Source organism: Molothrus aeneus, chromosome 23 (assembly GCF_037042795.1).
Source record: "Molothrus aeneus isolate 106 chromosome 23, BPBGC_Maene_1.0, whole genome shotgun sequence".
Lineage (NCBI taxonomy): Eukaryota > Metazoa > Chordata > Aves > Passeriformes > Icteridae > Molothrus > Molothrus aeneus.
Window position 1 is genome coordinate 1,135,001 of NC_089668.1, and position 19,905 is coordinate 1,154,905.

Below are 19,905 nucleotides of genomic sequence, written 5' to 3' on the forward strand. Positions count from 1 at the left end.
AATTTGAGCTCTCACCAAGTGCTGAGGATTTTGGGTGAGCAGCTCCTGAGCCCCACAGTGACACCTCAATCATAACCCCCCAGCACTGCCCACAAATTAAAGTATTAGCAGCCTCAAACTGCCAGGAAAAGGCTTTATTAATTCCTTTAGAAAAAAAAATAAAGTGGTTTTCCTCTGTCCAGGAACCAAAATGTCCTGTTTGCTCACACTGATACCCCTGAAACCTTTGGGCAGCTTCCCTGAGGCAAAGAGAAGTACAAAGAATGCATTTTATTGATCCTGCTCTGTTAAAAGTTCACCAACTGGCTCCACTTCCATGGACAGGAGCTGTAGGTTAATTCATTATGGAGGGAAAGGCCTGGAGTCCAGCTCTGGAAAATTTACTGGCAGAGCTTGAACAGAACCAGGCAGGATTAGAGGAGACGCAGGGCTGCAGCCAGGCCCTGATGGGCTGCTCCTGACTGAGGACAAACCCACAGCTGGGGAAGTTTATTCTGGAAAGCACTGAGGGAAACCAGGGAATTTTATACAGGGAGTTCTCAAGGGAAGAGCAGGGCTCAGCACAAGCAAAAATATAAAATGTCAAGGAATTAAATTATAATGAAGAAGAGAAAACCCCAAATTCTAAGCTCACTTTGGTCAGAAAGCACCTGGAATTAGCAATATAACATGTTGCAAAGTCATCAGTTATTAAAAGGGAACAACCCACTGACAATTCCCAGCTGCTGTTCCAGAACATGGGAATCCTAAAGTCTGACTGTGGCACAGGCACTGCCAGGGATTGAAACTCTTTACAGTATTTGCAGTCTGTGTGTGCGTTACAAAAAAACCTGCAATACTTGCCAGTTCATTCAACAACTGAATGTTCTTTTGGGGTTTTTTAAAATTATTTCACAACCCAGAAGGGAAATGGAAAGGAAGTTCCTTGATAATAACACGTGGCAAGCAGCAAAGGGAACCAAACAGGACAGAGCAAGGGGGCTGCAGGAGTTTAAAGACAGACAAAATAAGTTTGCACTGAAACTTCACAGAAATGAGAAGAACTGACAGAATTATAAATAGGAGGTTGCTTGGTATGGGGAATGTAAATTGCTGCTCTGCTGCATTTCTGTCATTTCACATTTGGTTCCTCCTGAACTCAGAATAAAACCAGAACACTTCACAGCCCCATTTCTGTGCCATGCTGCTTTGGTTTTTATAAAATGCCACCTTCAACAAGCCAGTTTAAAAGAATATGAGAGTTCTAATCCAGAGTTTTCAGCGCCAGTAATCCTGCTGTCAATCAACTGTAAACCTTTTAACAACTGCATTAGAACAAGTGCAGAATTAATCTGCAATTATTTTTCTCAAGTTAGTCCATGAACACAGAACTGAACTAAGGGAGGGGTTATGTGCGCTGCTCTGCTTTACAAGGAAAGGAAATGAAAATAATATGGGCTAAACAAATGAATGAACCTTGAAATTTAGATTGGTTCTCAAAAATTATCACGGAAACCCCCAAAATAAGGTCATTTCAATTAATGGAGGAAATAGACTGAAAGAAATAGACCCTGTGCAGGTTTCACGGTCTCTGCAGAAAATGCAGCACAGCTCTAAGACTAGAGAAGAAACTCAAAGATTAAAAATAAAATACCAACGTATGAATACAGCCCAACTTCTTTTTGCTATGAATACACTTTAAAACCTCTAAAAAAAAAAAACCTCACTAAAAATAGGGGCAGGGTTGTTTATTTCCTTTGACCGTGGCCACTAAAGAGCGCGGACAGCGCAAACCCGGGCTGGCCGCTCGGAGCCCTTCGGCCCCTCTCCCCCCCGCGCCTGGGGGTAGCAGCGGTGACACGGCCCCGCGTGGGTCGGGACCTCCGGGGCCGGGGCCGCTCCGGGCCCCGTGAGGAGCCTGGCCGGGGAGCGCAGCCCCGGGGGCGCCCGCGGAGCCTCCCCCCGTGCCGAGTCCGGCCCGGAGCCGCGCGATCCCTGCGCTGCCGCCCGGGCCGCGCCGCCGCGGCCTCTTCCCGCCGCCATTTTCTCCGCGGCGAGGAGCCTGCGCAGGGCGGGGGCGGGGGGGCATGGCGGCGCCGCGCGGGGCAGCGCGGTTCCAGCGCGGGCCTGCAGCGGGGCCGGGCGGTGCCCCCGTGCCCCGGCGGGGCCGCCGCGCCGTCCAACCGCCCTCCCTCATGGCCCCCCGGGCCGGCACTTACGCGGAAGAACCCGGCGTCCATCTTGGCTCCTCCGCCTCCTCCCGGCCGCGGCGCGCGCTGCCGTCCCGGCGTGCACCGCGCGCCCCCTCAGCCGTGCCGGGGGTGTGGGGGAGGGAGGGAAGGCGGGAGGGGCGCGAAGGGGTGGGCGGAGACAGGCGCGCGCCGCGCAGGGTTTCCCTGCGCAGCTTGCTGATTGGCGGAGCGCCGGCGCGCGCGCGGGAGCCGGGCCAATGAGAGAGGGCGGCTGCTCCGGCGCGCGCGCGGGGGTGAGCGCGTCAGTGAGTCGCGCTCTCGCGAGATGTTGGCCCCCGCAGCTATTGCTGATGTCGGTGTCTCGCGAGATCTCCGGTGCCCTCACGGCCGCGGCTCCCTCAGGGCTGGCGGCGGGGCCGGTCCGGGTCGTGAGGGCGCAGCCGCCTCAGCCCCCGGCAGCGACCTCTCGGCAATGCCCCTCGGCTCCTTCCCAGAATAACGGAGGTCCGTCCCTGGGCGCAAGGCAGGGCTCTGAAGAGGTCACAGAAGAGTTGGGGTTGGAGGGGGCCTCTGGCGATGTCCCAGCCCAACCCGTGCCCAGGCAGGGTCACCAGGTGGCACAGGGACACGTCCAGGTGGGTTTGGGATGTCCCCACAGAGGGAGACTCCAGCCCTCCCTGGGCAGCTGTTCCAGGGCTCTGCCAACCTCATGAAAAGAAGTTCTTCCTCACGTTGAGGTGGAACTCTTTGTGTTTTATTTTATGGCCATTGCTCCTCATCCTGTCCCTGAACAGATCCTGGTACCATCCTCTGACAGCCCTTGGGGTATTTTATGGGTTTATGGGATGCCCTCTCAGCCTTCCCTCCTCCAGAATAACCAGGCCCACCTCCTGCAGTCTCTCCTCATCAGGGAGATGCTCCAGACCCCGAATCATCCTTGTGGCCTCCACTGGACCCCCTCCAGCAGCTCCCTGCCTTTCTGGTCCCAAGGAGAAGTCATGAGCTCTCCAGCCCATCCCACTCCGGACAAACTGGTGTGACTGGTGTGGGTCACTGATCTCTGTGGCTCCTTCTGGGCTGAATTACGGATGCATTTTTGGGAAATAAATTGGTTATGGGGCTCAGGAATAAAACCCAAGGGAAATGATCATATTTTATCTGCTTAGACTTGTAGTAATCTGAGTCTTGCACGGCCAAACTTGGGACAGTGCTTGACTCGGTTGCTCCACAGCCCTGGCACTGTGGATGAGGGACTTCAGTAAAGGTGACAGCTGAAGCTGGAATTGCTTTATGTTTTTGTTGAGGAACAGGACTTAGAGCCCGTGGGAAGGCAGGAGGACACTAGGTGGAGCTCCGTGCCCTCTGCTGGGACAAGGGAGGATGGAAATCAGGGGGGAGAGCTGAGTTTTGGGTTCAGGACTTACCCAGCAGTGAAAAATTAAACATTTTTCCAGAGTATCTGGATCAGTGAAATTCCAGCTGGAGGATCTGACCTGATGAAGATCCTGTAGAACTTTCAGGAGGAAAAAACCAACAATTGATTCTTGCAGGGCAGGGCCAGCTGAGGGGGAGCATTCCCAAAATCTCTGTGTTTGGAAGTGGAACCTGGGGGCCAAATCAGGACAGGTTGGATCAGCCCTGAGGCAGCTGATGTTACCAGGGCAGGGAGAGTGTGGGATTGTTCCTGGAAAGCTCAAATCCACAGCAAATGGCACAGAGCAGGGATTTTTGTTCCTTGAGAAGGTGTTTTGCTTGCTCAGCACAAGCTCTGGCTTTTGCTGCCAGGAGGGGTTGTGGGGCCTCCCAGGAGGTGCCAATGTGATGCAGATTTTAGTGGTATTTGAATTTTTCAGCTGGAGCAATGCTGGTGTGGCCCCAGCAGCCAATTCTGCTGCCAGCAATAGTAATTCTGTGAAACTGGAGCTGCTTGCAGTAGTTCTGCTTACTCTGCTTGTCAACTGTGCTGGCTTGAAATGAAGCAAATGGAAAGTAAACAAAATGTGCTACAAGTGGGTCTGGCTAGGGATGTTAAAAACAACAACAGTAAGATGGGCTTATCTTCCCCAAAAATCTTGATTTTGATCCCATGGAACTGCTCAGAGAACATCCAGAGACAGAAACAGAAAACCAGCTCCTTTATATTTTTTTGGAAAAAAAATGAGATGTGCATCTGCTGTCCCTTTTGAATTCTTAAATCAATCCTCCCTGCCACAAAAAATAAGGTAAAGAAGCAGGACAGGAGAAATATTTACAAGGAGATTCAGAAACTTCACAAACAGCTGTCTCAATATTTGGTTTGGAATCCAAACCGTGCTCCACAGTTTCAGCCAAAAAAGAATATTGCAAAGTAATTGAATTTAGTTCCTGCACAGTAAAAATCACCAGTTAGTTAAACTGACCTGCTCAAGAGATCCAAGCTTATTGGAAAAAAATACAAAATATAAAATCTCAGACAATCTGGCAGTCAGTGGCTGACAATGGTGCTCAGTGTTCCCACCCCGTGGGCTCCGAGTGTCCCTGGGAATTCCTTTGTGCCACTGCTGCACACCCACAGCCCTGACACTCACAGAACAGCCTCGCTTCGGGTTGGTTTGAGAATAAAAAACGGCTAAAAATAGTTGGGCTGCACCAGAGAACAAAGCCCTGCAGGGTGAGCGGCACATTGGGGCTGCACAGAGCCTCCCCTGCTTTGTCCAAGCTGGTTTTTTCTATTTCCATGCTTATTTTTTTCAGTTAAAGGACTCAGATTTTGTGTAAGACAGAGCATTCTAAGACAGCTCCAGCCATGAACCTGAATTGAGAGTGAAACCCCTCAGACACTGAGTTCCTTCAGAAATGGAGAGTTACAGAGTTTATAGAAATAGTTTAAAAATACTTGAAAATAAGAAGGAACTTTTCCTCAACCTGTACATATGTGAGATTAGAAACATGAAATATGAGTAAAGATAAATACAATTTTGATAATCCACAAACCTCTTCCATGTAACTCCTAACAAACTCAGGTCCAACCTGGCTTTGGGGCATGTCCAGACTTTTCCTCCAGTTCATCAGCAGAACAGAGAGGGTGCAGAGTCTCTGAGGAAGCAAAAGCTCCACCAAACCTGGGCATCTTCTCTTCCTGGTTTATCAGACCCAGAGGAGGCCTCGCTGCCATCCCGATGATTCCTAGACCTCCACCTGTTATTTCAGCCACAGCAGAAGTGTCCAGACCTCTGGTTTTTCCTCCCAAAGCAAGGAACCAGGGTTTGAATCACTTCACAGAGGGAATAACACTGGCTGCTGCTGCCAGTGCAGCTCTGAGCAGTCCCAGCTCCGTGGGGTGACAGTTCCATCTCTTCTCTGGCAGGTGAATGGTTACCTGCTCTGCAGGTGGATGTCCACAGGGATGAAGGTCACCGAGGGCTGCTGGGCCAGGCTGTGGCTGCTGTGCCCCACAGGAGGTGGCACTGCCAGCTTGGAGCCTTTGGGTTCCAGCTCCCGCCGCACTCGCATGCGCCTGGCAAAGGTAAAAGGGGAATTGGCACCTGGGCTGGGCTCTCCTCTCCCAGGGTAAGTTTTGGGGAGGTTCCCACACAACCCAGTCAAGCCAAGCCAGGATTTCATCCCTGAGATACCAAAAGTCCTCCCAGAACGTGTGAGCTCTGAGAAGTGAGGAATCAAGCTCTCCCTCTGGCAGCCTGGGTGCACACTCAGACCTTCCCTGCACCACCAGGAATCCCTAAAAAGAGCTCCCACCATGCAGCCCCCATCAAGGAGCTCTTTGTGCTTCCTAAGATCCAGCCACAGAGCACTGCCAGTGAGATCCAGTGCACTGCAATCAGCACGTCAGTGCTTAGAGTCTCCTGGGAATTTTCAGCAGTGAGCCCTGGAATGCTCTGTGAGCTGGGAGCAGGGACTTTGGTCCATCCTGGTTTGGCTTGGTCACGTACCTGTTGTATGTTTTCAGGATGAGCAGAACCACTGTGAAAATGATAATCACCCCCACCACGATGGCAGCAACTATTGCTCCAGAGCCTGGAGAGAAGCAGGAAGGGAAAAAAGCCATATTTACAAAATTGTCACTGTAGTGTTTGAAGTTTGATAAGTTCAAAGTCCACTTAAAACCAAAAAGAGCCACCACCCCAGTCCTTTCCTTACTTTGATAGAGATTGTGTTCTTGGGACTTTGTGGTCACATTCACTGAGAGCTGAGTGTTATTGGTCAGTGGCGTGGCCGTTGTCATCTTGAGTCGGCTGCAAAGGGGAAAAAGAGGAGTGAAATCCTAAAATCTTAACCCAAATTTCACAGTGCTAATTAGGCAACTGCCCACCAAAGGCTCACTGAACTGGGGTTCTTCATGTTTTCGTTGTAGTGGAGACCTGGCCCTGCTGAGGGAATGGAAATTCGAAATTGGTACGATGGAAACTTTGGTACAATCTTGAGCAATTTGCCTCAAAATATCCCCTGGTCAGTGGTAATAGGATAAAATAAGATATAAACACAATTATCTATCTTAAATGCTTTGGGATTTTGGCTTATTGCCTCCGGTTGAGATTCAGATCACTGAGCAAAAGAGTGTGAAGGATTCTGCATCCAGAATTCAGCAATGTCTTGAGGGAAAGGAAAAACTGATCACAGAAAGGTTTAAAAATTCCATTATAAAATAGAATTTAAAGGAGCTTCATTCATCTAACATGGAGAAGAAAAACCATTTAGCCCCTTCACTTGGAGCTCCAAAAGTGTTGGGACAAACACCAGCCCCTGAGCATTGCAACGTGGCTGTGGCAGGAGGTTGTGAGTTCAGCCCAGTGTCAGCTCAGGTCTGTTATTGGAAGTGGCTGAACTTCCAAGGGCACAGCTGAAAACATGCCTGTGTTTTGGTGGGTAAAAGTGTGGCTCTGGAAAGAGCAGCCGGGATGTTTGCTGGTTTTAAAAGGGTTTTCCAAGTGTCCCTGGAAACCTGAGCCATTAAAGGGCTCCTTCAGCCCTAGAGGGGTGTGAGCACCACTTCAAAGAGCCCTCTGGAACCAGCTCAGCTCCCAGTCCCAGAGCTGAGACACTCCAACTGCCCCTTGAAAAGTAAATTATCCTTCAGCACTTGATATGGAACTGAGTTTCCCACTTCAGATGCTGCTCAGTAGAGCCAGGCAGGACTCTGGTGCTCCCCTGGGATACTGTGGCATGGTAACTTTAATTTTACACAGCACAAGATAAACAATAGCCAGAAATAATTCAGTGGAAATCAGTTGGTAATAAAAATTAATACCAATTAAAAACCTGCAGAGCAGGTCAGTGAGGAATAGAGGGATCAGGAAGCAGCAGGAAGAGAAGTGGTTGGTGTCTGACTGGGATGCAGGATCAGAACTGCAAGGGCCACTCTTCAAATACTCCAGTCCTCTCAAGTTAAAAGTTTGGTTTTCTTCTTTTAATCTAAAAACCAAAATAACTTTGCCACAAGCCTGTAACTGGGTCATTCTCCTGTGAGTGAATGATTCCTTTGTTTAGCCAAGGCCAAGTTACTTCAGCAACATGAGCATCAGCTGAAATATTTTGTGTTTAGACTCTGCCCAGCCCTATTGTCCAGCACAGGGCTCACACACACCTCAGAGGGACCTGGGAGCCCCAGAGCTCAGGGACAGCTGTTCCTGTCTCCCCACCCCTCCTCCCATATGGAAAAAGGTTTAACCAGTGGCAGCAGAGGCTCAAGAGACTCTTCATGAAAAGCTGAGCAAGTGTTCTGACTGTGGGCATAATTCAGAAAAAGCCACATCCAGCTCTCACCTTATGGCTCCTGACTCGGGCAGTGCAAATGCCAGACCTAGAGAAGCCTTTTTTTCCTCCTCTGGCTACCAAAATAAAAACTCCAAATAAGTAAAGCTGAATATTTTAATATTAAGCCATGAAATATTCATCCTTCCTACCTTCCCTCTCAAACCATCTTGGGAATGGGGAGCTGTTTGTGCATGAGTCACCCCCACCCAAAGAATTTTTATTGTTGTAGTGAAACCACCTGTTTATGAAAGGGATTAATTTATCCAGCAGGCTGCACCAGTTGAGGTGCAGTTTGAAAACTGCAGCAGGTTGGGATTTTTCTGCTTTGTGAGCTGCAAGGTCAGTGTCTCCAGCCAGGGTGGAAGGTGCCAGTCCTGCTCTTACCTGGAGTCCCAGCTCCATTCCTGCCCTGTGAATCAGCAGGTTACACCTGACCAAGCCTCTGCTGCAAGAAAGACCCAGAAAAGCCCAGCAAAATCCATGGGAACCTACTGATTTTCAGCCTGGATCCTACTCTGTTCAGAAAAACGTTTGGAAAATCAGGAGTGCTGGATAAAAGCCATTCAGCAGGGGAGAAGAAGTGGACTTTGATACAGTAATCACAGGACATTCTTTGTCCATGACACAGGGCTGCACTTCCCCCTGTGCACACACACCTGCCTGGGCTCTCAGAGCCTCTCATTCACTCTCACTCTCCACACTGCTGGTTATTTTTGCATCCCCACGTTATGGAGCTGGAAATGTTTCCATAAAGTTCAGCTTTGGGCACGTTTCCATTTCAAACACCTTGGCAGATACAGGGGATGGGTTGTTCTGGCAAGGGGGAGCGGTGCCCCCTTTTCCAAAGCCTCCCTTCTGCTGCTCCTGCCCTGCTGGGCTGGGTTTGTTTGTGAGGAGATGGGGATCAGAGCTCACCTGTCAGCAGCACCTGGCAGTTCCAGCACAGGGGTCACAGGGAACAGAGGGAATTGTTTGAGGGTTTTTCCAGGGTGGCTGGACTTGGAGAGGCAGCTCCCTGCCAGGGAAGGCAGGTGCTGGTTAGGAGGATGCAGATTCAGAGCTTTCACCTGGGAAAAGGTGGGGTTTGCATGGAGCTGTTCCTGCCCTCACCTTCCCAGCAGCCCGGGAACACGGCCAGGGATTGAGGCAAGCTGTGATTTCAGGAGTAATGAAAACATAATGTCCTTCAGTGAGACCTGAACGTGCCTGGGTTTACCGTGAGAGGCTCCAAAAAGGGAGGAAGGAGGAAAGAAAAGCCCAAGTTGAAAGTGGCCTGAGGCAAACAACCCTCCCTGTGCGAGCCTGAGTGTCCCCATGCCAGGGCAGCACCTTTACATAAGCATCTTCTCAGGTTCTGGCATGAGCTGCCCAGGTTGAGCTGCTGCAAAAACACACATTAAAAGCAGTTCATTGCCTTGCCAAGACAGAGGGGCACAAACTGCAGGCAGCTCTGGGCAGTAGCACCAACTAAAAACCCCTCAGTAATTTCACCTGCCTGGTTTAGATCATGAGAGGCACCAAAACCCCTCAGCTCCCACAGGTGACAAGAAGTGGCAACAGGACCCCCCAAAGGAACACCCTCATTTCTAAAGCCATGCCTGGAAATATAAACTTGGTAGACTTCTGTCACTGACTCATCCAGAGCAGTGTCTAAACCAGACTGTGACCTGCATGTTGCCCAATTAGATTTTCTTTAAAGCCAGCAATTAAAGGCTCATATAAAAAGGAGGGAGAGGGGCTTTTAATGCAGGCAGCGCAAGGGGGAATGGCTTCCCACTGCCAGAGGCAGGGATGGATGGGATATTGGGAAAAACTTCTTCCTTGTGAGGGTGGGCAGGCCCTGGCACAGGGTACCCAGAGCAGCTGGGGCTGCCCCTGGAGCCCTGGCAGTGCCCAAGGCCAGGCTGGACACTGGGACTTGGAGCAGCCTGGGACAGTGGGAGGTGTCCCTGCCATGGCAGGGGTGGCACTGGATGGGCTTTAAGGTCTTTTCAAACCCAACCTGTTCTGTGCTTCTCTATGTACAGAATTCTGTACACAGTACAAAGGAGCCACATAGAAACACGGCTCCTCAGTGCTCACAGCAGCTCAGAGGCAGTCCCAGGATTTCTTGCCTACTGTTGAATCAGTGAGGCACCTTCCCTGTGCAGAGCCCTGAAGACACACACAGCAGCTGACACCTCACACGTGCAGCCTGTTCTCCACCAGGACCCCTTGGCAAAGCCTCAGTGCCCCAGTGTGGCACCCACAGAGGGACAATAACTCTGTCAGACCCTGAAGTCTCTGCTCTGCCTTTGTCTCCTGGTTTGTAATCACTAAATCAACCCCTCCTGCCACCCAGCACAATGCATCCCATCAGTGAAAGCTGTTTACAAAAAGCTACGCTTGCCTTAGCAAGGACTTCCTGGGGCATTAAATACATTAATTACCAGGAAAAACCAGAAATCACCATTTAAACCTGTCAGCAGCTTCAGTGTGTTCCCAAATAATACAAGCAGTGTAGTTTTGTTCTGTGCTGGAGACACTCAGTGAACTGTAACACAATGCTCTGAGCTTTCGAGTTCTTTTCCTGTTAAATATTACTCTGCCAGCTCTTTCCAGCACGCTGCTCAGCAGATTGGAGAAAAAAAAAATTATAGAACAAAAAAACCCAAAAAAACAAAAAACAAAAAACAACAAAAAAAACCCCACCCAAAACCACAAACAAATAACCACCAACAAACCCATATTTATAGTGCCAGGATTGAATAAGGCAGGACAAGAGATTCAGCGTCCCCAGCGATGAAAGGACACCGCCGGCGATGGAATGAGCTTTCCACAGCCGCGCGGGTTCCTTTCCTCCGTGCCAGGGCAGTCCCAGTGCCGTCCCTTACGGGCTCCCGATTGATGGAACAACTGCTCAAGCAGCAGCTGAACAGAAAAACGTGCGAGGACATCTGCTCTCTATCTCCCTCTGGTTTGGAGGCACCGATAAAGAACTCGCGTTTCCCGTGGTACATCCACAGTGCCTCGCACACAAACCCGGAGTAACCGCGCTGCAACCATCGCTTGGAACGGGGCGGAAAGGAACAGAGCTTTAGGCAGAAAGGAAGAGAGTTTTAGGGCAGAAAGTGACCGTTTTAGGGCAGAAAGGTTACAATGATCCCCATTCAGAGCGGTTCCTACACCCGACCCTCAGCCGGCGCTACTCACGGAGGATGCTGCGGGCTCGGGGCTCCGGCGCTGCCGCAGCGGCTCCGGCTCCGTCCGCCCGCCGGGGCTGCGGGGCTGCCCCCGCCGCCGCTCCCGCCCCTTCCCCGGCGCGGAGCTGCCCAGCCCAGCCCAGCCCAGCCCAGCCCAGCCCAGCCCCGCCGCTGCCGCGGGGAGCCCGGTGCCGCTGCGGCCGGAGGGAGCCCCGGCACAGCCCCGCCGCCGCAGGTGCCTCCCCAGGGCCGCCCGTCCCAGCCTGGCCCGGCCCCCAGCGCCGCCTCCCCGGGCCCGTGCGGGGCTGCGGGTGCCCCCGATCCCGCCGGGCAGCGGCTGAGGGGATGGAGGAATCTGGGATAAATCCCCGTCTCACAGCGGGAGTTCCCAGGCTTTGGGAACAGCCCGGTTTTTGCGGCTCTTGCATGCCCAAAGGTCTCCCAGGCACTTCGGGATCCCCAAGCACATTCAGCCCAGAGACAGAATGAGTCGTTTTGTCCACTCGTCAATGGAATCAAAAGGATCAAACTGGAAAGGAATCCTCGCCTCTAACTTGTACTTCGTTGGCTTTATCCTCCAGAGAAGTGTGATCACAGTCCCTGGCTGGATTTTTCCTGTGGACATCACACTTTAAAAAGGGATCTGTTCCCTGCCTGGGCCTGATGCTGCTCCCAGGGGAAAGCAGGAAACACAGGAACAAGCCACAGCCCTCATTCAGGCTCCATTCGTGGTTTAGGGTTGTCAAGCCGCTGTGCAGGAGATGTTTCCCCCAGTTCTCCATCTCAGCTGCCCCAGCTGCAGCCAGAGCCTCACCACCCACCTCCCTTGGAATGCAACCTGAAACAGGAGAAAACCTGCTCCCTACAGAATCCCAGCTCCCTATGGAAGGCAGCAACAGGGGGGGCCTGATGGTCCATAAACATTTCCAGTGGATTTCTTGGGAAGACCAGAGTCCAGTTGGGATGAAAAATGAGGTCCTTGCTTACCTTGCAGCTCTCCCTTTCCTCCTCCAGAAACATTTGTACCCTTAACACAGCTCATGCTTCACTTTGGTGTCCACCACAGGCTGATTTCCACACAGAACCCACAGAACACAACCACAGAGGCTTTTCCACCAGAAATCAGAGTTTCCAGATCCAATTATTTAGCAAATGTTTTGTACAGCTACAAAGACCCACATTAGTCACTTCCACCTCAATCTCACTGAAGCCCGTGCAGCTCCTTAAAACCAGAGACTGAAATCCCAGCAGGGATTACTCACCAATCATCTTTCCAAGGGGATAAATTTCCCTTGATTGATTTCCTTACAATGACTGTCCCATCCTGCAGAAACAAGCAGGTCAGGGGTGGTTTTTAGGTAAGGTTAGGGGTGGTGTGAGGGCTGCTTCACCTGTCACCCTCAAGCAGCCCCCACTTTGCCCCTCAAGGCATCTGCTTCCTCTCACCCTCTTCTTGTCACCCTCAAGTTCCCCGCCCTCAGCCTCTCAGCATCTCTGTGCCACCCTGGAGCCCCCCAGTTGCTCCTAAAGCCCCCTTCTGCCTCTCAGCTCCCCCCATCCTCTGTGCCACCCACCCCTCAGCCCGCAGCCCCTTGTGACACCCTGCAGCCCACAGACGTTGTCCCTGCCTGTCTTGCTTGGGTGTTGTCCTGCTGCGAGAGCTGCGCCATCCTCCGAGAGTTCGGGCTCCTGTGTGCTGCTGGAGGGGACTCACGGGTGGGCATTTACTTCTTTGCTGAGCCAGCACCCTAACTTGTTTAATTGTGTCAATGCAGCTGAGGAGCCCCACTGAGGTAGAAAAATGCTTGCAACAATTGATTTTCCAGAGTTCCAAGAGTGAAAATCGCTGTCACAGTTGCTTTCAGATTGATGTCCCCAGGAGGATCTAATCTTTCTGCTTTTCTTTTTGACTACCTCTTTGACACTGGGAGCAATTATTGTAAGTTGTCCCAAGGCACAAGGGCCACCATCTATTTTTGAGGGTATACCTTGCCAGGCCCTGTCTCCACAGATAAGCCAGATTCCTCTAGGGAATGGAATTGGAAGTTTGTTAAAATGATCTGTGTGAGGTTCGTCATACGTAAGAAGCTCAGTTTGATTACACCCAGAAGTCATATTGCTATAAGCTGGGTGATATGGGGTAACATTTAAATGAGGGCCATCTTCTCCTAGGAAATGAAAGAAGTAACAGGTATCCATAGTTAATGAGCCTAGGATTTCTAGCTCTTGAAGGTCAGATTTATCAGCTTTAGAATTATCAATATAAGTTTGATGTTTCTGGCTGGGAGTTGGAGATACATGATGATCATCATATGGCCAATATTTATCAGGAGTAACATTATCAAAACCCTTTGGGAAAGGTACTCCAACTAGACAGGTTGAAAAAGGTTTGTCAGGGCTTGTGTCAGACAGACAGATGGTATTGGAGCCTGCAGACCTGGCTAAAGCAGCCCAGACATTTGTCTTTGGTAGATTTACAGGTAAAGCTTCTGTTTGTGCTGCCTGTGCAGCTGCTTGTGCTGTTTGAGCTGTAAGAGCCCTTTCAATTTTTTCTCCTAGAGTTTTTCCAAGTTCATTTGCCTGGATAATTGCCACTTGCTGTGGACTCCCAATTTTGTTACAGGCATCAATCATTTCAGGCACTGTGGGTTTTTCTTTTCCTAGGGCTTTGATAACTCTTTTACATTCTGCATTGCCTTTATTTTCAATAATGTCCTGTATCATTATTGGGTGAGCTATATCATCGCCACATTGTCTTTCTGCTCCTTGCATTACCCGGTCCACAAATGTGGTAAATGGTTCAGACGAGTCTTGCCTAATCAGATTATAGGCTTTTTCAAAACTTCCTGCAGGCTGAATTTGCAAAAAGGCTCTGTGAGCCATCTTTTTAATGTCATCTAACGCTGGTTTGGGTAAATTCACTTGATTATCATTCTGATCATCAGGAGGGTCACCAGTCAGCTTGGACATGACAAGGGTACGAAGGCCTGCGTCAGTACTCTGTCTGTAAGTGGCTTGTACCCCTGTGAGCAGTCTTTTCCATTTGAGTTCCCATAGCATATATTGTGAGGCTGTGAGAATTATACTAGCAGGATTTTTACAGTCATTTGGTGTGAGTGTTTGTCCTTCCAGGGTGCTTTTCAGCAGTTGCTTGAAATATGGGGAGCAGATGCCACCGTCCCTTATTGCTTTTCACAATTCTTTTATCTCATGAGGCGGGATAGCCACCCATGTTCTAGGACCACCGGCTTGCTGGCTGAATAGCACAGGCACAGCTAAAGGATTTAGAATTTCTTCTTTGCAAATCTGGTGTCTGACTTCATCCCAGTCTGTTAGACACTGAGGGGACTCTGGAACTATTTGGGAACAGTTCTTTTTCCAAATTCTTTTGTGTTGGGATCAAAGGGTTGGCATTTGCAGGGGCGAAATAATTCTCTGTCTGTCCTGTATTTATTAAAGCAGCTGTCATATTCCAGCCCCCCCCCCCCCGCCCGTTGCACGGTTTGTGTGCGTGGATGTGGCTGTGCGGCCGAATCGTGACACAAAGTAGTCCCACTCGGTGCTAGGAGTGTTGAAGGCGAAAGCTCGGAGGCACACCAGGTGTGGGGTGTGCAGGGTCCCGCGGAGGCACACCAGGTGTGGGGTGTGCAGGGTCCCGCGCTGCGGAGGGATCTCTCGGTGATGCTGCCGCGCCCGGGTCCTCAAGTTCCGGCAGAGGGAGAGACGCGGAAGGATACATGCCAGGCGCTGCAGTTTTCGCCTGCTGTGGTGCCGTGTACGGACCCGGTGGCGGCGGAAGCGGCGCGACAGGGCACAGGGATGGCCGCTGTGGCCGGACAGCGGCACGCAGCGGCTCGGAACCGGGACCGGGCTGTACCAAAGCTGCGGCGAAAGCAGTGGGGGGGTGGTGGCGGTGCCGTGGAGATAGAACTGCGCATGCGTGCGGCTGATCCCGGAAGCAGCGCTGGGGTTGGACATCGCTGGTGCGGGGTTGTAGCAACCGTGAATGCGTGGCTTGTGTCACTAGGGCGGCGTGGGAACCATGGCGGGCGGGGGCCGCACGGCGGGCGGGCGCGGGAGGTGGCGGAGCTGCGGGAACGGGAGCCGGAGCTGCGCCTGCGGCCGGAACGCCGGGACGTCCGTGGTTGCAGGAGGCGGCGGAGCCGCGCCATCCAGCAGCTCTGAAGCGGGGGCTGCGGTGTGGAAGACGCGGCTCGGCCCGCCATGGAGCGGCGGCAGGAGCGAGAAACCGACCACGGGAGGCGGCGGGGCGGCCTCGTCAGCGGGAGATGATCCCGGGGTGGCGGGAGGCGGGGAGATGATCCCGGGAGGGGCGGCGTGGAGGCGGCGGGAGTCTGCTGCGGGGGGGGGGGCATGGCGGGCGGCGGGGGAGGCGGCGGCTGGAGCGCGGCGTGCAGCCGCTGGGGGCTGGGGCGGCGGCTGGCCCGGCGGGCAGGGGCGGCGCGGACCGGAGGCTGGGCAGGAGCGGCGGCAGGCACGGGAGGGGCTGGGCAGGAGCGGCGGCAGGCACGGGAGGGGCTGGGCAGCAGCGGCGCGGACCGGAGGCTGGGCAGGAGCGGCGGCAGGCACGGGAGGGGCTGGGCAGGAGCGGCGGCAGGCACGGGAGGGGCTGGGCAGCAGCGGCGCGGACCGGAGGCTGGGCAGGAGCGGCGGCAGGCACGGGAGGGGCTGGGCAGGAGCGGCGGCAGGCACGGGAGGCTGGTGAGGCTGGGCAGGAGCGGCGGCAGGCACGGGCGGGGCTGGGCTGGAGCGGCGGCAGGCGCTCTCGGCACCGCAGATCCGGGAGCCGCAGGGGACTGCAAGGACGCAGCAGCGGTGGGACTTGGGCCAGCACCGGCCCCGCTGTGTCGGCAAAGGGGGCGAGGGGGACTTGAGGGGCGGGAGAAGCCGCCGCGCTCAGGGGTAGCGGTGGGGGGGAGGGAAACGGCAGGCGGGGGGGCGGGGCCGCGGTGACGGCGGTGACGTTGGTGGGCGGGCTCGTGAGGCGGAAGTGAGGGCTGGGGCCGCGAGGACGGCGAAACCGAACGCGGCGACCAGCGGGATGGCAAAGGCGGGGAGGGCGGGAGGGGTGGGAGGGGGCGGGGGGCAGAGGCGAGCAGGACTGCGGGTACCGGAGCCGTGGGGTCCGACGGGAGGGGGGGGCGCGTCCTGTTGAAGACTCGCGGCGGCAAGGGGCGGAGTCGCAGCAGGGGCGGAGCTCGGCGGGGCAGCTGCTGCGGGCGTCCCCCGTGCAGCAAACACGGCTCAAGCAGCACCCTGCAAGCTGGGAGCAGCTTCCCCGGCAGCCATGGCCCGGCAGGAAATACTAATAAAGTGCTTTAAACGCATCTGTCCTAAAAGTCTCTGATAAACATGGCTGAACGGTCAGCATTGGGGAAATTCATTATAGTCCACTCTAAAAGATTTTTTAACTCCCCTTTCAGTAACTGAGTTGGCATGGAACTTATGAAATGCTTTAGTTGCTTATAGAGATCTCTGCCGTGGGCAGAGTGACTTTGTCCTATTATTAGACCAGTGCGTTACCAACCTCGGTGTCGCAAAAGCAGTGTCCTCAATAAGAGCACTATGGCACCTCCTTTTGCGACAGTCGTGCTTTACAGCCCCTTTTACGACAGTCGCGCTTTACGGCAGTTTTGCGACAGTCGCGCTTTACGGCACCTTTTACGACAGTCGCGCTTCACGGCAGCTTTACGACAGTCGCGCTTTACGGCACCTTTTACGACAGTCGCGCTTTACGGCAGTCGCGCTTTACGGCACCTTTTACGACAGTCGCGCTTTACGGCAGTCGCGCTTTACGGCACCTTTTACGACAGTCGCGCTTTACGGCACCTTTTACGACAGTCGCGCTTTACGGCAGTTTTACGACAGTCGCGCTTTACGGCACCTTTTACGACAGTCGCGCTTTACGGCAGTTTTACGACAGTCGCGCTTTACGGCAGTCGCGCTTTACGGCACCTTTTACGACAGTCGCGCTTTACGGCAGTTTTACGACAGTCGCGCTTTACGGCACCTTTTACGACAGTCGCGCTTTACTGCAGTCGCGCTTTACGGCACCTTTTACGACAGTCGCACTTTACGGCACCTTTTACGACAGTTGCGCTTTACGGCACCTTTTACGACAGTCGCGCTTTACGGCACCTTTTACGACAGTCGCGCTTTACGACAGTCGCGCTTTACGGCAGTTTTACGACAGTCGCGCTTTACGACAGTCGCGCTTTACGGCACCTTTTACGACATCCGCGCTTTACGGCACCTTTTACGACAGTTGCGCTTTACGGCAGTTTTGCGACAGTCGCGCTTTACGGCACCTTTTACGACAGTCGCGCTTTACGGCACCTTTTACGACAGTCGCACTTTACGGCACCTTTTGCGACAGTCGCGCTTTACGGCAGTTTTGCGACAGTCGCGCTTTACGGCACTTTACAGCTTTTATTTTGTTTTTCATTTATTTTAAATTATTTTTTAACTAATTAATAATTATTATTATTAATTATTAATTAAATAATATTAATTAAAATATTAATTATTATTAATTAAAATAATTAATTAATTATTTTAAAATTTATTCTAAATTATTTTTTATTTCTCTTTTTAATTTTTTTAAATTTTTCTAATTTTAAAGCTTTTTTTTTGGTTTTTTTTGTTTTTTTTTGTTTTATTTGGTGCTGCCCAGACCATCTCAGGCTGGTGATTGTGGTGGTCTTTGAGGGTCCCCAGGATGAGGGAAGAGATGAGACTCTTGACTCCACCTTTCACAAGGCTGATTTATTATTTTATGATCTCTATTATATTAAAAGAAAATGAGATAGTAGAACTATACTAAAAGAGCAAGGAGACATCAGAAAGCTGGAAAGGAATGAATAATAAAAACCTGGGACTGCTCACAGCCCCGACACAGCTGGACCAAGAGGATCAAACTGGAAAGGAATCCTCGCCTCTAACTTGTACTTCGTTGGCTTTATCCTCCAGAGAAGTGTGATCACAGTCCCTGGCTGGATTTTTCCTGTGGACATCACACTTTAAAAAGGGATCTGTTCCCTGCCTGGGCCTGATGCTGCTCCCAGGGGAAAGCAGGAAACACAGGAACAAGCCACAGCCCTCATTCAGGCTCCATTCGTGGTTTAGGGTTGTCAAGCTGCTGTGCAGGAGATGTTTCCCCCAATTCTCCATCTCAGCTGCCCCAGCTGCAGCCAGAGCCTCACCACCCACCTCCCTTGGAATGCAACCTGAAACAGGAGAAAACCTGCTCCCTACAGAATCCCAGCTCCCTATGGAAGGCAGCAACAGGGGGGGCCTGATGGTCCATAAACATTTCCAGTGGATTTCTTGGGAAGACCAGAGTCCAGTTGGGATGAAAAATGAGGTCCTTGCTTACCTTGCAGCTCTCCCTTTCCTCCTCCAGAAACATTTGTACCCTTAACACAGCTCATGCTTCACTTTGGTGTCCACCACAGGCTGATTTCCACACAGAACCCACAGAACACAACCACAGAGGCTTTTCCCCCAGAAACCAGAGTTTCCAGATCCAATTATTTAGCAAATGTTTTGTACAGCTACAAAGACCCACATTAGTCACTTCCACCTCAATCTCACTGAAGCCCATGCAGCTCCTTAAAACCAGAGACTGAAATCCCAGCAGGGATTACTCACCAATCATCTTTCCAAGGGGATAAATTTCCCTTGATTGATTTCCTTACAATGACTGTCCCACCCTGCATGAACAAGCAGGAGCACGAGGCTCTCCTAGAAATAGGAGGGGTTTTCCAGCCACAAACCTTCCCTGGGCTGTATCTCTGGAGAGCAAAGGGGCTTCTTTCAACAGTCAGCAGCCATAACTGGGAAGAGGTATGAATGTAAGTTAATAAAAATAATTAATAACTCAATTTAAGTAGTACAGGAAAGGAGGCAGCAGCCCCTGTGACCAGCCAGCAGCCCAAATAAAAGCAAATGTGAGTTTCCAAAGCCTCTGTGACAGCAGAGAGGGAGGGTGAGACTTTCCCAAGGGTTTGTCCCTCACCACTCCTAAATTTGTAGCCCTTTACTAGGAGCTAGAGGCACACACCAGGTTTATACACTGTTAAATGTATAAATAAATGTCGCAGACATCTTTCATGAAAAATCCTTTCTTAGGATTTTTCCTTGTGACAAGCTGCAGTTCAGCAACCAAAGTAAACAATGGTTATCTGCTGCTGTGGAATGCAACAGGTGATTGGTCTCCTGTGGGTGTTTGGATTTCTTGACCACTCATGGCAGAGCTGGCTCTTGCTCTGTCTGAGACACAGATCTTTGTTATTCATTCTTGTCTATTCTTAGCTTAGCTAGCTTCTCAAGAAATCTTTCCTTTCTATGGCTTTTTAGTATAGTCTTAATGTAACCTATATCATAAAATAATAAATCAAGCCTTCTGATCATGGAGTCAACATTCTCGTCTCTTCTTCATCCTGAAAACCCTTGTGACCACAGTCACAAATAAATGTTTATACACTGTTACTATAAAGCTCTGCTGTCACCATCAGTGACCCAGTTTGCAGGCACCAACCCTGAGCTTATCCCATCAAAGGAGGACCAAGGGAGACTCTGGAATGCTCCATAAAATCCTGATGAAGTCAATGGACATCAAAGGATAAAACATAACTCTGAATTAACTCCAGGCTTACTACAGCATTACCAACCCCTAGGAAGTGACACAGCCTTACAAGGTGTGGAGTCTCAGGGAATGTACCATGGAGCAGGTTTGGGCTCCTGCTGGAACAGCTCTGCTGGTTAATCTGCAGTTTGCC

The 19,905-nt window shown here is 51.7% G+C and overlaps 2 protein-coding genes across 9 annotated transcripts in view; both read right to left on the reverse strand.

The window, feature by feature from the left end:
- Window positions 1–2,283, reverse strand: part of SRRM1 (serine and arginine repetitive matrix 1) — an 18,371-nt gene extending 16,088 nt beyond the window's left edge. For all 6 annotated transcript variants that reach the window (XM_066564732.1, XM_066564731.1, XM_066564734.1 and 3 more), the window contains exon 1: window positions 2,199–2,283. In XM_066564732.1, the coding sequence (XP_066420829.1) occupies window positions 2,199–2,219 (21 nt within the window). In that variant the 5' untranslated portion in view covers window positions 2,220–2,283. The remainder of the gene's footprint in view (window positions 1–2,198) is intronic.
- A 1,999-nt stretch (window positions 2,284–4,282) lies between these two features.
- Window positions 4,283–11,207, reverse strand: NCMAP (non-compact myelin associated protein). 3 transcript variants are annotated; one of them, XM_066564772.1, is made up of 5 exons: window positions 11,115–11,183; window positions 8,838–8,937; window positions 6,309–6,403; window positions 6,101–6,185; window positions 4,283–5,667 (listed from the first exon to the last, which is right to left on the reverse strand). In XM_066564772.1, exons 3-5 carry the CDS (start codon window positions 6,391–6,393, stop codon window positions 5,526–5,528), a joined length of 312 nt encoding a protein of 103 aa, XP_066420869.1. In that variant the 5' UTR covers window positions 6,394–6,403; window positions 8,838–8,937; window positions 11,115–11,183; the 3' UTR covers window positions 4,283–5,525. The 3 variants fall into 3 exon arrangements, with proteins under 3 accessions (XP_066420869.1, XP_066420870.1, XP_066420868.1); XM_066564773.1 differs by lacking the exon at window positions 11,115–11,183 and adding an exon at window positions 9,033–10,828; XM_066564771.1 differs by lacking the exon at window positions 8,838–8,937 and having other exon boundaries at window positions 11,115–11,207.
- Window positions 11,208–19,905: the final 8,698 nt, after the last annotated feature.

Coding starts and splice junctions, on each gene's coding strand:
- NCMAP (XM_066564771.1), bottom strand. CDS start 6,393: ATGACAACGGCCACGCCACTGACCAATAACACTCAGCTCTCAGTGAAT. Junction 6,186..6,308: donor AGAACACAATCTCTATCAAA/GTAAGGAAAGGA, acceptor GCTTCTCTCCAG/GCTCTGGAGCAATAGTTGCT. Junction 5,668..6,100: donor ATCCTGAAAACATACAACAG/GTACGTGACCAA, acceptor TACCTTTGCCAG/GCGCATGCGAGTGCGGCGGG.